Genomic DNA, 19060 nt, shown 5'->3' on the forward strand with positions numbered 1-19060 from the left:
GGGAGTCCAGGCTTCCCCCGTGGACCTGGACTTCCACGTTGTCCAGTGGGACCTTTACGACCAAGATTTCCGCTTATTCCGGGAGCTCCAACCGGTCCAATGCCACCAACTTCTCCAGTTAGTCCAGGTGGTCCGGGCGGTCCTCTTTTTCCAGGTTCCCCTCTTAGTCCGGTCAGTCCCACTGAGCCTTTCGGTCCTGGTGGTCCAGGGGGACCTTGTGGTCCCATTGTCCCCAAATCACCTGGGGGACCTGGTGGACCTTGTGGACCTGCCTCTCCAGTTGCTCCGTCAGGTCCGTTTTCACCATCACTTCCTGGCTCTCCATCAGCACCAGGCTCACCAGCAGGTCCGGGTGGACCACGTTCTCCGTAATCTCCTCGGTCTCCTTGAACGCCTTTTCTACCTCTTGGACCCTTGTTTCCCGGTGCACCACTTAGTCCAGGAGGTCCCGTTGCTCCACGCTGACCCACCATACCAGGACTTCCTACGACAGTCCTGTTTATCACCTGCCCAACTTCTGAAATGCCGGGCGGTCCACGGATTCCTTGAGCTCCTCGCAGTCCCTGCGGAAATTTGATTGAACAGACATGTATGTGGTTTCTCCTAACAGTAACTGTGCCCAACAACGCTAACAGAACGAAAAACGCACCAAAATTTTATTACTAACAACGGTCGCTCCACGTATTGGATGAACTGTTCATGGAAAAAAATTGTGGAGAGATCAAACTTTAAATTGCAAAGCAAAATACATTCATGACCTTGCCAGTTCAAATGATATGGTTAATGTCTTTTTCACTTTTGGTTAATGGCGAACATAGCTGTGGCGTGGCTAAGTTAATGAGCATTCAAAGTTGCGATTGAACATTTGTGGACAGAAAAAGTTACGGGAACTAAAACTTCCAGACCCTTAGTATTATGCCTTTGTCACTTTTGGTTAATGGCGAACATAGCGCTAGTGTGTCTAAGGTAATGAGCATTCAAAGTTGCGATTGAACGTTTGTGGACAGAAAAAGTTACGGGAACTAAAACTTCCAGACTATGCCCTTAGTATTGTCAGTGTCTGCAAGGGGTATCTGAATCTGAAGCACATTTAAGACGTTCAAAACATGGTCGTCGTTGATTTGCAAAGGCTAGTGTAAACATTTTACTTAGTTGAGAAATCAAGACCTGGGAGACCTGAAGACGCAGTGACCCGGTGGTGCAATAGTCTGTCTTAGCCTCGTTCTCTGTCGACCAGGAACTTCGGGTCAGCATCTTAGTCAATTCCACGAATTTCCCCACTTTGTCGAAACACAGTGAGTTGCTTTTCCTGACAGTCTGCAGCGAGAAACTGTGTTTTTGCTTCTACGGGAACCGCAGTCGAGATCTTTTTTTGTCGCAAAACCCGCTAAATACCCACTGCTTGTGATTATAGTTATGGCACCGTCCTCTAAGAACTAGCAAGACTAGCACTGGTAATCGCAAAGAGATCGATCCCCTCATTTTGGATGGCACTAGGTACATCGTTGTCTCTCCAACCAGCTCGTTCCCCTTTTCCAGACATGGTCGAGAGAAGAAGAGAAAAACCGTCATTGCGTGCAAAGGCTTCGGGAACCAAAACAACGGGTAGGAAAGATCGCATGATCTTAAGTGGGGTCTGTTAATAGTATTAGTCCCATTCGGACCGCTTATTAATCAGCACAAATATGGGTTACCGCTTCCTTGCCAACGTCTCATCCCAAAATTTGCATTTATAGAGTGATATCTTATCAATGGGTATATTTTCAGCCGAGTACCTTAAACAAATGCGTCTGAAGGCTTGATCGAACTACCGCTGTTTGTAGACTACCACATGGTCGTCTCACCAATCTAAATTAAGCAGTATACTGCTCCCTAACTTGCGATTAAAAATCTCTCGATACCGTATGCCGATCAAGTATAAGGTCACTCAGTTTATGAAAGCATTCCATGGTTTCGTCGAAACCAAACAGCTTAGCTCATGAGTAATAATAATAGTGATAATAATGACAATAATAATCATAGTTCATCTGTGTTGCCCTTCCTGTACGTAGCTGCCTTGCAGCATCATAGAGGCATGGGCCTTAGGCTTTGCCGGGTTGTCCAAGCCTAGACAGGTTGGATTACTATTCCAGTTTGAGCTGTTTGGTGCTCTGAGGATCACTTATGTGCCATAATCCTTAATGTATCTTGGATTTGTTTATTGGGGAAGGGCTATTAACTATCAGTCTTGACTAGTCCTTGTTGAGAGTTGTAGAGTGGTCTTTCAGGTACTTTCCAGGTAGCTTACAGAAAGACTCTAATGTCCTATGTTTTGTGAGTTATACTTTCAGCTGAAAACACTGATGCGAAGTATGTGATCCGACCTCTCGGGGATAGGCTATACTGGAAAGTGGAGGTTTTCTACACCACTACGTAACAACATTTAACCGAGAGTCACAAGGTTCACAACGTATGCTATAGGGTGCGTCCCTCTACAGGCGAGAAGCGGACATTGGAAAAAAGTAAACTTCCAGCTTTCTTCCGCTCATTACAAGACAGTATCCGTCAATGAAATTAAACTGCTCGGACTTCCGGTTGCCATAATTTTAGAAAACATATACTCCGACGAAAGTAACCAGGTGTGTTACAGCGGATTTTTTGCTGTAAACTTCCAGCTTTCTTCCGCTCATTACAAGACAGTATCCGTCAATGAAATTAAACTGCTCGGACTTCCGGTTGCCATAATTTTAGAAAACATATACTCCGACGAAAGTAACCAGGTGTGTTACAGCGGATCTTATTTATTGCTGAGCCGTACTCCTGCGATGTCTACATACTTTAGGTGTTTCAAATAAACAGAAGTTCCAAAACTCGAGTGTCGTTTGGATCAAAGTCCCAGGTGAATCAATACGCATTCATTTTGGCATAACGGAGAAGCGTGTTCAACTTACTCGCCTTCCTTTGTTACCTGGCATGCCTGGATATCCCTTTTCTCCGGGTTCCCCTTCCGTCCCCTGCCTTCCAGATTCTCCGGGAAATCCGGTAGCACCAATTATACCCTATGGACACAAAATGCGGAACAGTTTGTGGGGAGTTAAAAGCAAGACAGAAGCGTTGAATCTTCGTTAGCGTTCATAGTTCTATTGATAAGTTAACCATAGATCCGCCCAATTTAAAGCCGAACCGGGTTTTCCAACAGACCTTAGCGTAAACGAGGTTATAATTTGGGCATTAACATAATGCTGCTTAAGAACCGACAGGATACACATTCACAGTGAACATATCGATGGATTTGTCGAAACTCATTGATCTAGAGCTGATATCTCCCGGAGCCTATTAGTATAAAAGACTTAGGTGATCCTACCGATGTCCCCCATCGATAGACTAACCCAAGTTTTGCGAATCAATGCGCTTTCTCTGGTGAATTTATCGCTTGTCGGACGCCTATATCTACGTGCTGTGGATAAGAGCACCAGAAACACCAGAAATGGAACTGTTATTTGTGACTTATCCTCTGTGTTTCCGATCACCTGAATACAAACATGCGTATAGAAAGGATGCAGGAAGGATGAACGTCCGCTTTTACGATTAAAAGTGCTTGAGTATAATGGTCCACCAGATGCGTCTGCATTAAACACAGGTCAAGGAGAATTCTACCTTACAAGAGAGGAGGCATTATGTCATCATTTTATTTCGTACTTAGTACATGTAACAAGGACCAGGGTAGAAACATTCTGGGTGACTCGAGTACCTCCTGCGGCGTGCACCTGAAGACATACAAAGAAAAAGTGCGTCACTGTGCCCACATGCAGCACTATGGTCACTTTTAAAGTTCCTCGTATGTAAAATTTTGGTCTATCATAGCACAAAGACTGCAATTTAGTTAGCTTCTGTTACCTTTTACTAATAAACAAAGGAGTTTATCGGCTAAGAATGTCAATGATAGTATGAATCGATCACACTTACCCCGTCGATCAGAGCAGTATGTGGTCGAGATGATGTCCGATACGTCGACCGCTCAGTATTGCATGGCGGTATAATGCTGCATTTTCGTGACCCGTGAGAACCACGAAAGGTCCGCTCCGATCAACTTGGGTAGCCCTAGTAGCCCATAAGATTTTACAAACCGCGGTTCGGTCCAGCTTCGGCACGATCCACTTAACGTTCACTTAACCAGCAAGCACGATTTTGTCTTCGAATACCTGTTCCAGTATACATCAACATATTTTGCGCACGAAAGTGGGACAACTAGTCACATAAGTGCTAATTGCATTCGGCCACCATCGCCAATGCATGTCTGTGGTTCAGCAATATAGGGATTTTTACGTGGAAACATTTTACCTATAAGTTCAGCCTGTTGAAAATGTGTGGGGAGAAAAACTTGTTGCACAGACCGCGATGATCTTGTCTTGTGGACTAATTTAAATGGGTGAAAGAACTTTGATGTACAAACTATCGAAAAGCCAATGGAAAGCAAGCCCAGAATTCGGAGGCTCCGCTTTCAACCGAAATGGCTTCATAAGTATTTCACACCTTCTAGAGCACGTGAACATACATTCTAGCAGTCCTCCTATCCTGGCGCGATTACTCTGTGCACCCGCCACCTAACCCATTGAAGTTCGTCGGCAGGTGACAAGTGCTGCCGCACAGAAGACACTTGCGAAACAGGTATGTTATCGCCGTTCCACCAAAGTACAACGAATAAACCCGACTGACCATGTTGGACAAGGCGGTGTCCTCACTTTTGAGGGATTTGACTGGCTTGCCGTACCCTTTGAGCAACTAACCTGACTGACCTGCTCGTCAAGATTGCAACGCACGCTTGAAATTTGTCAAAAATATTTTATTAGTTCCAGGTACCTGCGGGAATTTCAGAACTTATGTTCTCACTCGTCTTTCCTGGCGGTACTATTGTTCAGGTACACCTGTTTAACCCTGGCAAAGGGATCAAGTGTTCAACGGTTACTGATTCGTTGCTGTGACCTTCCAGTCAAGCAGTCACTCGCTGCATGTTGAAACGTCGTCAGCGAACTGTGTTTTGAGGCGGAAAACTAGCCCGTCTCATTTGTGCGGCAATGCACACTTTCATTTGCTTACCAATCCCCCTACATGAGTAGTGTCGTATGTAAGGTAACCATTCTTATACATGATCTGATAATTTAGGAAAATAGAACCCTTGAGAGGGATCAGTTACTTTTTTAGCGTATTGTCTATGTTGATTGGTAGGTGGGTTGGATTGGGTTAAAATCACACGAGTTCTTTTGGAAATTTACGGACGATAGGGAGTCTGCGCATCAATAAAAGCGATGCTGCACCAAAATGACTGTGCAGAGAGGCCAACAGATGAGGCACGAATGAGGTAGCAGCCTGAAAGCGTGACCTTTCTACGACTGTGAAGAATCGTAAGAAGAGTTCCGAACAGATTGGAGAAATCTTGGCCTGACTGTCGGATCCCAATATACAAAGTCTGATCCGAGTTAAGTACACGTTTATGACCACGATGGGTCTACTGAACGTTCAATTTAAATTATATGGACAAGGTTGCCTTTCTTCTTAGAAATATCAGTTTACTCACATATACTCCAGGTGGACCCATTATTCCGGTATCGCCTTTTACACCCCGTGGCCCCTGCGGTCCAAGATATCCACGCTGTCCCGGACGTCCTTGAGGCCCAGTCTTTCCCGGCTCCCCAGGCTCTCCTTGTTCACCCGGCTTTCCGTCCTTTCCCGGTTCCCCATCTTTCCCATCTGGACCAGGTGGACCATCGTAACCAGTTGGGCCGGGTGGACCTGCCATTCCTGGAGTTCCTGGTGGCCCTTGTTCACCAGCTGGCCCTGGAGGTCCTGGAGGTCCCATTGCACCAGCAGGTCCTTCAGGTCCATCTTCTCCATCAGCACCGGGTTCTCCAGCGTCACCCACATCGCCAGGGAAACCTTGTGGTCCGGGCAAACCAGCAGTTCCCTTCTCACCATCTGCACCAACCGGACCCTAAAAGGGATTGTGATTATTCAGATAATCAAGCCATATTGTGCACTTCAGAAAAACTACTGAAAGCGACACTCACTGTACTTCGAAGTTAACTGATTAGCCCTAGGTGATTAAGCCATCAGCGAAACTGTTCGTTTTAGGATAAAAACTATTAAGTAATATGACAAAACGGCTAACTGTGAATACACTGAACCAATAAGCTTCGTCAATTCAATTCTAACCTGAGTTCTGTCCGAGTAACAGTTGTCTGATCAGATTACTTAAGCCATTAAATTCATACAGATGGTAGTGGCCGCTCATTACCTTGGAGCCTCGGTCAAAGAATTATAAAGCCAACTTACACTGATCCCTCTTGGTCCAACTTGCCCCATCGGTCCGGAGGGTCCCGTTGTCCCGGGTTTTCCGTTTACACCTGGTAACCCTGCTGGTCCCATCGGTCCACTACTGCCCTTCAGCCCAGGTAAGCCATTCAACCCAGGTGGTCCATTTTCACCTCGTGGCCCAGGACTGCCGTCAAGTCCTGGACGGCCCGGAGGGCCGGGAGGCCCGGAGATACCTTGTTCTCCTGGTGTACCTGGTTCTCCGGGTTGCCCATCGGTGCCGGGTTGACCATCTAAACCGGGACTGCCGGGGCTTCCACTGGGACCGAGTTCTCCTCTAACACCCTACAAGCGGATTAATCGAAAGTTTATGATTGAATTTTGAGTTGAACGTTTTACCCGTACACAAATCACTGAATAGTTTCGCTATCATTCAGGTGGCCTTTCGCATCCAGGATCTTTGTGTATACTTTGCTGACCCTGAGAATAGCTTAGTCTCTTCAGTCGTATGGTTGGAAGGTTGACAATGGTAGCGACGTAATCCACCTAACAATCTGTGGTCGGTGTTTGAAAGTAAATTGTTATGGGTTAAGATACCAAAATTTTTTTCCTGAGCCTTCAGACAAACAAGTAATTATTGCACACGAGTTGTTGCGTGTATATGTCAGACACAGTGCGTTCTTGAAGCTAAAAAGTTTACAAGACGGTCCCGGGTCATGAATTATGTTGCGCCTTGAACGCATTACTGGAAAAATTGTTTGGCATGAAAAACGAACTTACTGATAGAATTATATCGATTCCTGCAAGTCTCATCTCCTCAATTGGTCGCCGTTCGGACAGAGGCAAAACGTTCCCAACAGGAAAGTATCATGCACAGCTAACTCAGTATGGTACGGCTGATTATCCAACGGACAATAAGAATTACTGGACTTGTTTCAGTGGCTCCTGATTCTCGGTTCCTTCAGAGAACGAGAGGGCAAAGGTGTAATTTTTATGCCTTCCCAAGTTTTGGCCTGTACTCCGAAAGTAGCCGCAACAAGATAGGTTTCCGTCAAAGTAGTTACGTTACATACCAATCCTCACTGAATTTACGGCGAAGGGGGAATGCAAGTTCACGCGGATCAAGTAAGCTCATATCATCCTCACCGCCTTTATTCGTGTCCCATTTCTACGGTAACAGTCTTCTGCTGCGCCTGAGTTGTTCTTCGCGGGCAAGACGCAAAAAAAACGAAATTAAGATCAAGGATGGTTGCTCTACATATGTGGATTACTGGGAGCGGAACTGAACAGCGGGGTTATTTGGAATGGTTTGACCACTTTGCGGATCCCAGGTTACTAGCAACTGTAGCATTTCGCGTATCAGCACATGGCTTTACCTGGCGATGAGAGTTGTCATCTCCTCTTCATAAAAGTAAAGAACATCGCGTTCGTAAATCCAGATGTTGTTGTCGGCTGACTACCGATATTTCTCTTCAGCCTTATTGAGGCTTTTCAGATAACGTTGGGTGAATTATAACCCTGTCAACATTCGAAAAACAAGTCCTAGTCATTCATTTTGTGTGCATTTGGCCTGGAACCTCTATTTTCGACACGTCAGCTTGACAGGTGCTGGCTGGTGGGCCTAGACGCGGTCAAAACCTGATGAATTGCTACTCGCAGACAGGCTCTGATAACCGTCTCTAATCGAGTGAATTACGTTTCCTTGATGTTAAGATAGATGACGAGACAATAAAAGTGTAATACAAAGTTTTGAGTGACATTGCTTATCCTTTAGTTTATCTCAGCTGCAGCGTGAATACCCTGAAAGCAGAAAAGCCTATCGACAATAGCAAGAAGACAGTCAACTTTGTGGAAAGCTAGGACAATACCAAACCAATCAGGTGCCGAAATTTCACGTTTCAAATTGTCGGAGCACATTCATTCAAAGAGCGTAAAACTGGTGGAATGTTTACTCTCGGTCTAATGGCTACAGTTTAGTCATACTTGACACTGTCCGTCCTGCAGATGGTGCGACCACGTATAGCCGGATGTGTGACCAGCTTCTAGAGGCAAGCTTCTGAGCTTTCTCCGGGAGAACTGCTCCTTACTCGCCTCTTTCATCTATCGTAATAAGGCGGTTATCGTGTTGTTATAGCTGGACTAATTGCTTGACCGTGAGCCCTGGCCTTTTAGATTCATTTCTCAACCTGAAGTCAGGATGTAAGTAGAAGAAAACTGGCTCATGGATGCTTCTGGCTCGCAGTTCTGAGTTAACCAGATCGATTTTATGTCGTATTCGAAAAAAAGAGAACGTACTCATTATGCGCATGATCATCTTTTGTTCAGGTTGATTCACACAATAATCCCAAACTAACCATTCCCGCGACTAGTTACGAAGCTGAAGACAAAATACCTAAAATAACACATCGCTGTTTTGGTTGAACTTTAGATTCCGATTGGTTCTTTGTCGTTGACAGCCAAACCATTAGGAAAGAGATTACAAATGGTCTTCAAGAGTAGAAAAATTAATTTATCTAGTCATCAGTAACAATGAGAGAATAGCTTTCAATTTATTTTGTCGATTGTAGCTACTGCAGAAGTGGCTACAACCAGTGAACAGTTTCTATTTAGGTCTTTATGCTGACCTGTTTTTGCGAGTAATTTTCAAGAGAACAGCCTGAGTAGAAATGCCGTAGACGTTTCCAGGCTGCCTTACAAACAAACAAACATGAAGCAGCGCGTGCAGTGCCGAGTCACAACGGCAATGAGATACTGTTTTAGCCGATCTGTTTGTCCGAGTCCAGTGTGTTGTAAATAGTCCGAATACATCGCCTTGTGGATGCACCAAATGGCAATGAATTTGTCACTGACCGGCGTGGATCAGTTGATTGAACTGCTCACATTGCTGTCAGATGATGTTCGTTTTGATAAGGGCAAAGCTTGCCGGCCTAGATGAACGACACATCCTTTGCAGTACAGGGGCCTCCAGGTTCTCTGTTCGAATCAGTGAGATTTTTTGTTGGGGTGCGTTGGAACACACAGCTTGACCCCGCCCAATTCTGTACTGTGGCGATGTAAACATTTCGGTGTGGTCATCTGACAGAGTGGAAGACAAACAACAGGCCGAAATCGATATTGTAATATTTGTCAATGCGACATTTATTTAGGCTAAGCGTACGACCAACGGTATCTTCGTAATTCAGTGGTTCGACTTTTGGTACCGGCCGAATAGACCTGGTTTCCATCATGATGGTGTGCCGATATTTCAGCTTCGCCGCCGCGATACTAGTTGGCGAGCCTTTCTGTGCATCATACATAGCAGCGTGCAGTGTGACATACAGCCGTACCTCAATGCCCCGTTGAAGGCACTTCGTAGAAGCGAGGTGATCGACTGACAACAGTTTGATTTTTTTCAACTCCGTCTGTAGAATCCGAACAGCTGCTGGGATTAGCTTGCGTATGTTTAACTGTGGCTGTGGTTGTATAGAGTGAAGCGGCTAATGTGCGCTGGGTAGAGTCTACCTGAAAGAACCATTTGGTTGCCAGAATAGGTGGCACTGTTGAACATATCCAAGTGACGTGGTGAAAAACTGGAAGCAGTCAAAAAAATTGAAGGAGGTAAGGCATGTCACAGTATGTAAATTTTACTAGTGATCGAGTACTACTGGATCAGTGAGATAACAGGCGTAAATGAGAAAAAGACTGGGATTCTCCCGTACTGGAAACATTCGGCATCTCCACATGGATTTTTCATCAGGGCAGAATACTGTACTGTGAGGATGCATGACGTATTGAGATAAACCATACTTTTAAACCTTAAAATCGTATATCAGGTTGATTAAAGTTTGAAGGGTGTGTGATATCCTAGCGGGACGTTATACAAAAGGGACTTTTCTTACAGATTTACAATCTTGTGACAGCTGCAACTGCAAACCTAGCAATGACGGGCCTACTGCATTAGCTACTATGATCACTATATTCTCTTGATATTCCTTCACTTGCTAGAACAAAAGGTGTTCTATCTTCCTAGAACTCTCAAGGTTATAACCCAGGAGCAGACACCACATTCGTGGCGGGTGCTGCGATTTCCCTGGATATCCCAGTTAATTGTCACACCCCGGGGTCCCTAGTACGTATTACATCATCCGGTTACACCGGAAACTTCGATCTGGTTTACTGACTGTACAAAAAGGTATTTTCGAGCAGTGAACACTATGGAACAGCGTATTATTGTTACATCAGCTGGACAACACGATAAGGCAGCAAACAACAAGTGAATAATATTCAAATTTCCAAATATCTATCATTTTGTCGTCGTTTTGAAGTGCATTTTGAAGACAAAGCAATTTTAGTTTTTCGTTCTGTATCTGAATCGAGCCAGCCGGTACAATTATGACGCTCTGGCCAGGAGGACAGGCTCCGACAATAATCATGCAGACTCATCTTGCTGGTGTACTAGAATGTATCAAACTCACTAATTTGGGGTTGGGGTAACTAACTCCATCACACTGCGCTGTCTGTCATTGAAAACACACATGGACACTAGGTTTTTCGTTATCCAGGTTCAGCAGACTAAGACGATACTTCACATCCATCACGTACCTCAGGAAAACAGTGGTGAGACAGTTAAGCATCGCCCAGAGGGCTTCATTGTGTACTCAGTGCTGTATTGTCACAGCAACAAAAAGCAGTCAAGCTGAAAACACACCACTGTGTAATGAAACATTTGGAACCCTAAATGAAGGTGATCTATCAGTGGTTCACATGATGCCTGCAGTATACCTATTTTGTGATTTAATATCTGATCAAAACTAGCTATTCCCTCCACTTACTAAAAACCAAATCCTTCATTGATTGCCTCTTCCTCATTGGTCCAATTTTGGGAAGTTCCCGTGACGGTTAATTTGACTATACACATGGAATTGGAGTGGACAAGCATAGAGTAATAAGTCATATTGGACTACACATTTGATAAATCGATGGACAGGAAAAACCTTAAGATTATCAAACGGTTTTCTAACTGTTTATCAGTTTACCTTCACACCAACTGGCCCCATTAGACCACGTGGCCCTCGAGGACCAGGTTCTCCTACGCCTCCAGGTCTACCCACTTGACCTTTTTCTCCTTTAATACCGATTGGACCGGTTGGACCGACGTTGCCGATAACACCGGATTCACCCTGAGCACCTTTCGGACCTTGTGCACCCAATCTTCCCATCAATCCCCTTTCTCCGGGACGGCCATCTACTCCGACCGCTCCAACTGAGCCGCGTTCTCCAGGTTCACCTCGAACCCCAGGTCGTCCGTCGTGACCAGGTTCCCCCTGTGAACAAGAAATATTTCACAAACGATTCTCGAACCCATGTATCTGCCGAAATACCTAGCGTCATGTTACTGTGAAACGGTGTACTAATCAGAATGGTCAATCTCAATTTAAACAACGTTGTTCCCGAAAATCAAAACTACGGAGATAAACAGCAATAATATAGTGAAGACCCACCTGTATACCAGGTTGTCCAGCTTGGCCAGGTTTCCCCGGATTACCAGCAGTTCCTCTTGATCCCTTTGCACCTTTCTTGCCGGGTTCACCCCGTTCGCCTTTCTGTCCAACGGATCCGGGTATTCCTGGTGTACCGGGCGTTCCGACGCTACCCTGTATACCCACCGGCCCAACTCGACCAGCAGGGCCTGTTTCTCCGCGTGGACCTGCTGGACCAGGAGGACCCATAGGGCCAGGGGGGCCGATGGGCCCCACAGGCCCTTGGAGACCTTGAGCACCCATCGCTCCTTGAGAGCCCTGAAATAAATGGAAATGTATGAGTGAATGTTGCGGATGCTTCCCATCCATAGCTTCTCATCGTGAAATTTATGCTAAATCGCGGATTTCGCATTCGTTAAGCACCAAGGTACAGAAAGGTCTCACTGAACTGAGTTATTGGACAGATGAGTTTTTCTTCAAAACGAATCTCACCATTTTAGCTTTGTAACAACTCAGTTAATTTTAAATATTTGCAGGTGACTGCACATGGGTTTAAGTTATAGTGCAGCGCAGGAATGTTCCATTAGTTTACCAGGAATCACAAGCTGTGGACAGCGAAACTCACTGTCAATCAAAACAAAAATATTTTAAAAATGTCTCTGATTTGCTTCCAGATGAGTAACTAGTCCCGACTAACTTGCGGGGCTTAGAAACGTTAGTGACTTGGTGCGTGAAGCAGTCACATCTGATCCAATGTCGAAAAGATGCTCCTGGAAAATCTTTCATCTTGGGGCTTTTTGGTTCACCAGCCCGATTCAGACGGGCTCGTCAGTTTTCCAAAAAAAAAACGCTGTTCTGTTGTTGTTGTTGTTGTCCCTCATTGATGGACTAATCGTCTCGTACAGAGCATATTGATTTATCGGTTAAATTCGGCTTGGTTACATCGGCCATAGGGTCGACAGCCAACACGTCAGCTTGAGAAAGTTGCAGCGATTGTACGAGGATGGTAGTGCGCGAGCAATATGACCTCAACGTTGGCGATAAGTTGCATGTTGGGTAACCTCACCCGGGTATCATAGTCACGCGTCGACAAGTGGTGTGCTGTTTGACCATGGATAGATACCAGACATAATTGATCATAGACAGCGCGTATTATAATCAAGGAACTGGAAATTTCGGAACGAAAATGGTCAGTGATCGAGGCTGGTAACTGTTGTGATTGACTGGTACTAATCCAATCCAAATGAAAGAGGAAGTGGAAACCACAGTAGCCCTGTTACCCTAGTTTGTGAGGGTATTTGAGACAGACCTCCCAGCTAACTACTCATTTTCCCATTTCGGGATGCATAAGCAGGGTATCAATAAAATTGATTATTTTGTGTTTTTGTATTTTACAGAAACCGTCAAACCGACCTCAATTATCTTTGTTTTAGCTTGCTTTCGGGTTGTACTTTATCAGTATCAATGCAGGAATATAGTTTTCCAATTGAACCTTAAAGAGGTACCAAAATACTTTTTCACTGGAGAATCCTAGGCTCGAACAGAAGGTGACTCAGGGGTGCAAAAGAACTTAGATGTTTCACGCTTTCTCTGAATACGACTGTTTCTGTTTATATATATATATATATCCTGCAAGATTGATTCTATCACAATGACAGGAAAGAAATGTACTAAAATGAGGGTTTCGAGATTAGAAGGTGAGCAGTTTTGATCAGAGTTCTAGTCACAAGATGGTTTTGATACGACCAACGAAATTTACTTTGGGATTAGAGATGACACTCGAACGACAAAGCTAATTTTTGTGACACATGCCGTTTGTACACCTCAGTCTACTGTGGAGGAACAAACAAGCTAGAGTAGCAACCACCAAAAACTAGCGCCTTCTGTGAAGTAATCTTATATTCACATTAATTTTGTTTTTCAGGGAAACCTCAACAGAATCTTAGCTACCATGATATTCTTCAAATGAATGTACTGCACAAAGGCCGCCTCCTGTTTCGGTCGGTACGAGGTTCATGATATCATAATATATTTTTTTAGATGTTTTAAAATCTTCGACAGTACACGACCAGTTTGGCCCCTCTTGGGACTCATGAAGTAGGCGCAGTCCTGGATTTTCCGCCAACCATATGTTCTACGTGTTTTTGTGTTTTGCTGATTCAGTCAGTATGTAGAACTCTAATGAACATTTGATAGGCTTTCATGACCACACTAACCTTTGCACCTTCAAAGCCATCATCTCCTTTTTCTCCCTGGGGTCCCATATATCCTTGAGGTCCAGGGCTTCCCTCTGGTCCAGGCTCACCGGGAGATCCAGCAATGCCTTGAGGTCCCGGTGTACCTTGGACTCCTGGAACGCCTGGACGACCATCTCTTCCTGGAGTTCCTGGGACTCCCTGTGGACCAGGCGGGCCTCTTTCGCCATCCGTTCCTGGAAGTCCGATTGGTCCACGTGGTCCCGGTGGACCCATTCCACCCTCTGGACCTGGTGGCCCTGGATCACCGCGGGGACCCCGTGGACCCAATGCTTCGCTGGGACTGCTTACTTGACCTTTGTATTGGACAAAAAGAAAAAAATACAATCGGAACTAAGGCTGAATCATTAGCGTCGAGTATAAACGGTTAGATGATACACAGTTGTTTGAAAAAGAAGGTTCAAGCGATCAAGCTGACAGTTTTCAGTTTGCTTGTTGACGTACCTACATGTGCAATTCATAAAGTTTTTGGGTGAAAAACACACTAGGTGCTTTTTAAAAAGTGCGTCGTATAAACACTATATAGTCTTTATGTAATATGGAGCTTCAGGTTAATATAGATCTACTGAAATTATGCGCTTTGTTCTGCTGGAGGTTTGAATATATGAACTTATCCAATAACAGCAACCACCAGCATGACTTTATCTACGAAGTGACCCCTGGTAAGATTTCAGATTTATATAATTTAAGTTTGGTAGTAAACAGAGGCGCTGCCAGATAAGAGCACTTTTCTGGACGGACAAGAAACGTCTAAATAAGTGGACTCTACAATTCGACTGCAGTTTACTAATTCATGTTGAGGGTTGCTGCGACTGGTCAGACAGTTCCCGGCATGGGGAAGACATATGTGCACCGACTGGTCCTTCAACTTTACCTGATTGCCCATGTTGAGTTCGGATTTCCACTGAAATGCTGCTGGTCCCAAGCCCGCGTTTCGTATGGTGTAGTAATCAACGTCATTGTTAGCGGTGAGAGTGTAACAGGATTGAGGCACCCCAGACCATGTTTACATTACAGAATAGAATCACATCGTGGTCATATTTGGAGCAAAAGATGACCCGTGTTTTCCAGACAAAACTTTCTGGTTTTGCTAGTGAACGTTTGAATTTCTAAGTGGGCAAAATTCGCCATCCTCAAGGCCTAATATTTTCGAGATCCATGGTTTTGGTTTACTTACTACAAGTATTTAATAATGCATGCACAGCATTTCATGTTTTTACTCATTTCCTTTGACTGACAAAGATCTAGACTTCGAGTGCCACCCTATGTTTAGTCTAGGAAGATGGCACGATACATATTATCTAGCGACGTTTCGGAAAGCCAGTGAATTCGATCGTCATGCATTGGTAAGGAGATTTTGTAGTTCGCTTGGCGAAACAGCTCGCGTTATGTACTAGCATAACAAGACACCTTAGCTTCACAGAACTAATCGGTGCCGGATGAATCATTATGCAGAGTCAGTTATACAGCCCAAAACATGCTATTTACCTCCTGACACAAAACGAAAACATACTCTAAAACAGTGACTCATTTTTTGAGGAACATCCATGAACCAACCACAAAGGAATTATATCTGGAGCTGGCGAAATACACTCATTTGCAAATTAATTTGGTTTTTCGAGAGACTCACCTGGAACCCAGCTGAATCTCTCGGTTTTGGTGTTTCCAGGTAACTGAATGTGCTGCACCAGGCCGCCTCATGTTCCAGTGGCTACGATATTCGAGATATCGCGATACATATATATGAGTCTCTCGAAAAGCCAAATTAGTTTGCAAATGAATGTGTTTCGCCAATTTCATGAAATTTGGTTTCAAGTAGAACATAAGGTTGACGGAAATTCGGGGAGTGTGCCTACCTGATGAGCCCCAAGAAGGGTGTAAGCGGTCGTGGGCTGTTGAGGAGATTTTAGCAACCTTACTAGTAACGCATTACAAAAATACACCTGGAGCTGTTTGTGATTTCGGAACGTGCTTGGGACTGAAAACATTCCCTCATCATTTGTCGTAACAACTCACTGGAGTTCATTGTACTTTTATCAGATTGGCACATGCCCCTTTTCATCTGGCATTGTTGCCTTTTTTCAGGAGCTATCCCATGGGGAAACATATAGTTCTCATGCCTGACTGCTAAAACCTTCCTTTTTCATGTGACAGCGCTTTTCACCCTTCCATAACTTGGACCCACTTTTACTCCTCTATAGTCTCTACACTGCCATGTATGTGCGATTCCTGTCCTCCAATCTTTTCAACTGTCATATTAGAATGCTTGAAAATAAAGGCGAAATCATCCGGTTCGGAACTTCTCCTCTCCAACGATTTCAATCCAAAGAGTAATGACTTGATATGCCGATATTTACCGTAACGAGTCACACAGCCTGCGGTTTGACAATTCACTCTTATTCAGCCGAATACTGATCAGTATGAGTTGTGATGGCCCTTAGACGTTGTCGCAACATTTGCTCTCGAGTTTTCCTCGACTATACGTGGTGGACAAAGAAACGAGTTAAAAATAACCGAACCGTTTAGTGCTGGATGCAATTCATTGGCGCAACACAATAAATTACTTCACAAAGTGGTCACTACTTTTTGAAAAAGTGTCAGTCACTGTCAGTCGAGCACAGAGTTTTCTAGTTTATTCAAGCTGACAATACTGGCCGCTTCTGGTAAATTTCCTAAAGAAACAACATTATTGAGGACTTAACGTCAAGCATTCGCTTGGGCGAGTATCCCTTTCACAATAAAATCAATAAAAACACATACCACCCAAGTAGCTATTGACAGTATAATCATAACTATTAAACTTTCGTATTCTAAAACACACGTTTGTAGCGTTTCACGGCAGTTTTGGAGTGAGAAGCTGAATACGGTCAATAAAGTGCGTATTACTAAGAGAGGAATTCATATATATATATGAAGAGAGAGCAAGAGAGAGGAAGAGAGATAGAGCCAGGCTGAACTACCATCGGGAGCACTCGAACTCCATAGCATAGAGGGCAGCGCTAGTATGTCATTCATCAGACATAGGGGATACATAACTAACAGGTGGCAGGTGTCTATCGAAAAAAGATCTAATGGATTCGTTTTCTGAGTACCGAATAACAAACACGGTGAGTTATGTTTCCCTTTAGTAGACAGGAATTTTGTCCCGCTTTGCTTTGTCTTATGGAAGGAATGTAAGACAGAGGAAAATGACCACGAAAAAATGGCCATGGTTTCTGCATCCTTAGTTTCAAACGTGAATTTCCTGTGGTTTTAACCGTCAGTTCCTACTTCTCAACTAATTCCGTCAAGTTTTACACTGCACGGATGATAAGAGTGCCTCCTTATGAATGCCGGCGGGTGACTTTCCCAGTGCATCTGAATGTTGGTAAGTAAAGCGACTGCATGTCCGATTACCAAACAACGAAAATGATCAGATCATCGCAACAAAACGGATCACTTGTTCGAGAAGAATGGACTTAAGACCTTGTTCAAGCAACATTTCCAAACCAAACGGGCAAATCGGTTTGTTTCAGACCAACTTTCTCTTCCTTGCTCTTCATGCGGTTTTGTTTCTTGTTCTCTTGCAGCTGAGTTTCTGTAATCTACTGACTTGCTACTGACTACCGGTTTTGCACCCACTCTTTTGGCCTTGAGAAATGGCTTTTGCCATTCAATAGAGATGACAGAAGAATGATTTTGATAGACTTCATTTTTTTCAAACGTTCCCGTTAACCGAATCATGTACCACACAGTGACGGGAGTACCATATACCTAAATTTTAGACCCATAGCTTTTTCGCATTCGAGTCAGAGTAGGGCATCTTGATGGCAGAATTTCGAGGACAAGACATACCTAATTTGCGATCACAATAAAGTTAAAAGGTGATAGTTATAGCAATTTTGTGTGTGAGACCAACACCACTGTGTTGTATTAACTGCTTAGCCTCGCAGGTCTGCGCGCAGACCATCAGCGCTGTAATAAGCGAAGTTTGAAAGCGTTATTAAGATCAGACTGACAAGGTTTTGGATAACCATCTAATGCATTCGTTCTACTCATAGAGAACAATTTTATGCCCCTGTTTGCACTTTTCTTCGGACATGGAATTACCAATGAAAGGAAGAAGGCCTTTGCTGCGGAGTCATTTATTAGAAAATGCCAACTGACCAGTTACAGACCATTGGACAGAGAAGCAGAACTCTCATATGCATCTTATTCACATAAACTGAACATCCACTCTCCCTTGAACGCGTCTTCCTGAACTTTACCGGATATTCATTGACTGTTGCTCAAGCGCAAGCAAATGCTACTCCGCAAATTCCGTAATGCATCTCACTTTTCGAGAGACGCGAACCAGGTTTACGAGAAGACATACTACTCGCATGCCCCCATCAGTGGTATCCACCGTTACACTGGTAACCGGTGTGTTAAGTTTGATTTTCGTCACCTGTACAGCTTGTGTACGATATCCTACGATTTGGCTATTGCATGACAATGCAGTCCTGTTTTACAAATTGTGTCTAACTTACACAAACGAATGACACATTCAATATTATCATCGCTCTCATTGATGTTGTGAACCTTTGAGGAGTTTTGAACTTTAACCTGCAATTTGAGCTTGCTACCTGTAGGTACTATTCCAGTGCATATCTTAGCAAGTGAACATGTTGGCAAGAGACGCGGATGGGGCTCTCGAAGACCAACATTTTTTTGCTAATCACTGCATGAGATAGGACCGTTATATGCGAATATGAACCACAATGTTATACTGAGAACCGTGGAAGCCTTTGGGAGTTGAGTACTTACTGAGTTGTTATGCCCAACTTCGGAATCGCGTTCTAACTTCACTGCCCTGGATTCTGTACTGTATCGTTTCGTATTGAACTACATTTCAACGGATGGTGCTTCCCAGGCATCACATGCCAGGCTAGGCCGATCCAAACCAGCTACAATCAAGGAGAGCTCACCTATGCTGCATCAACGGTGATTATAACAATCGCTTCAGCTGACAATCGGCCAATAAATCTGGCTCCCGTAGGACCGGGGAGGATTATCAACGTTTGCTGGTTAACTGGGCTT

At 44.3% G+C, this 19060-nt stretch overlaps 1 protein-coding gene across 1 annotated transcript in view; it reads right to left on the reverse strand.

Annotated features, from left to right (window-relative positions):
- Positions 1 to 19060, reverse strand: part of T265_00078 (hypothetical protein) — a gene marked incomplete at both ends in the record, with an annotated part of 42885 nt that overhangs the window by 13272 nt on the left and 10553 nt on the right. Inside the window, 7 exons of the mRNA XM_009163735.1 lie at positions 111 to 563; positions 2931 to 3038; positions 5555 to 5968; positions 6310 to 6633; positions 11304 to 11591; positions 11769 to 12065; positions 13964 to 14298. Of these exons, the coding sequence (XP_009161999.1) occupies positions 111 to 563; positions 2931 to 3038; positions 5555 to 5968; positions 6310 to 6633; positions 11304 to 11591; positions 11769 to 12065; positions 13964 to 14298 (2219 nt within the window). The remainder of the gene's footprint in view (positions 1 to 110; positions 564 to 2930; positions 3039 to 5554; positions 5969 to 6309; positions 6634 to 11303; positions 11592 to 11768; positions 12066 to 13963; positions 14299 to 19060) is intronic.

The sequence above is a fragment of the Opisthorchis viverrini genome (assembly GCF_000715545.1).
Source record: "Opisthorchis viverrini unplaced genomic scaffold opera_v5_1, whole genome shotgun sequence".
In the NCBI taxonomy this organism is placed as follows: domain Eukaryota; kingdom Metazoa; phylum Platyhelminthes; class Trematoda; order Opisthorchiida; family Opisthorchiidae; genus Opisthorchis; species Opisthorchis viverrini.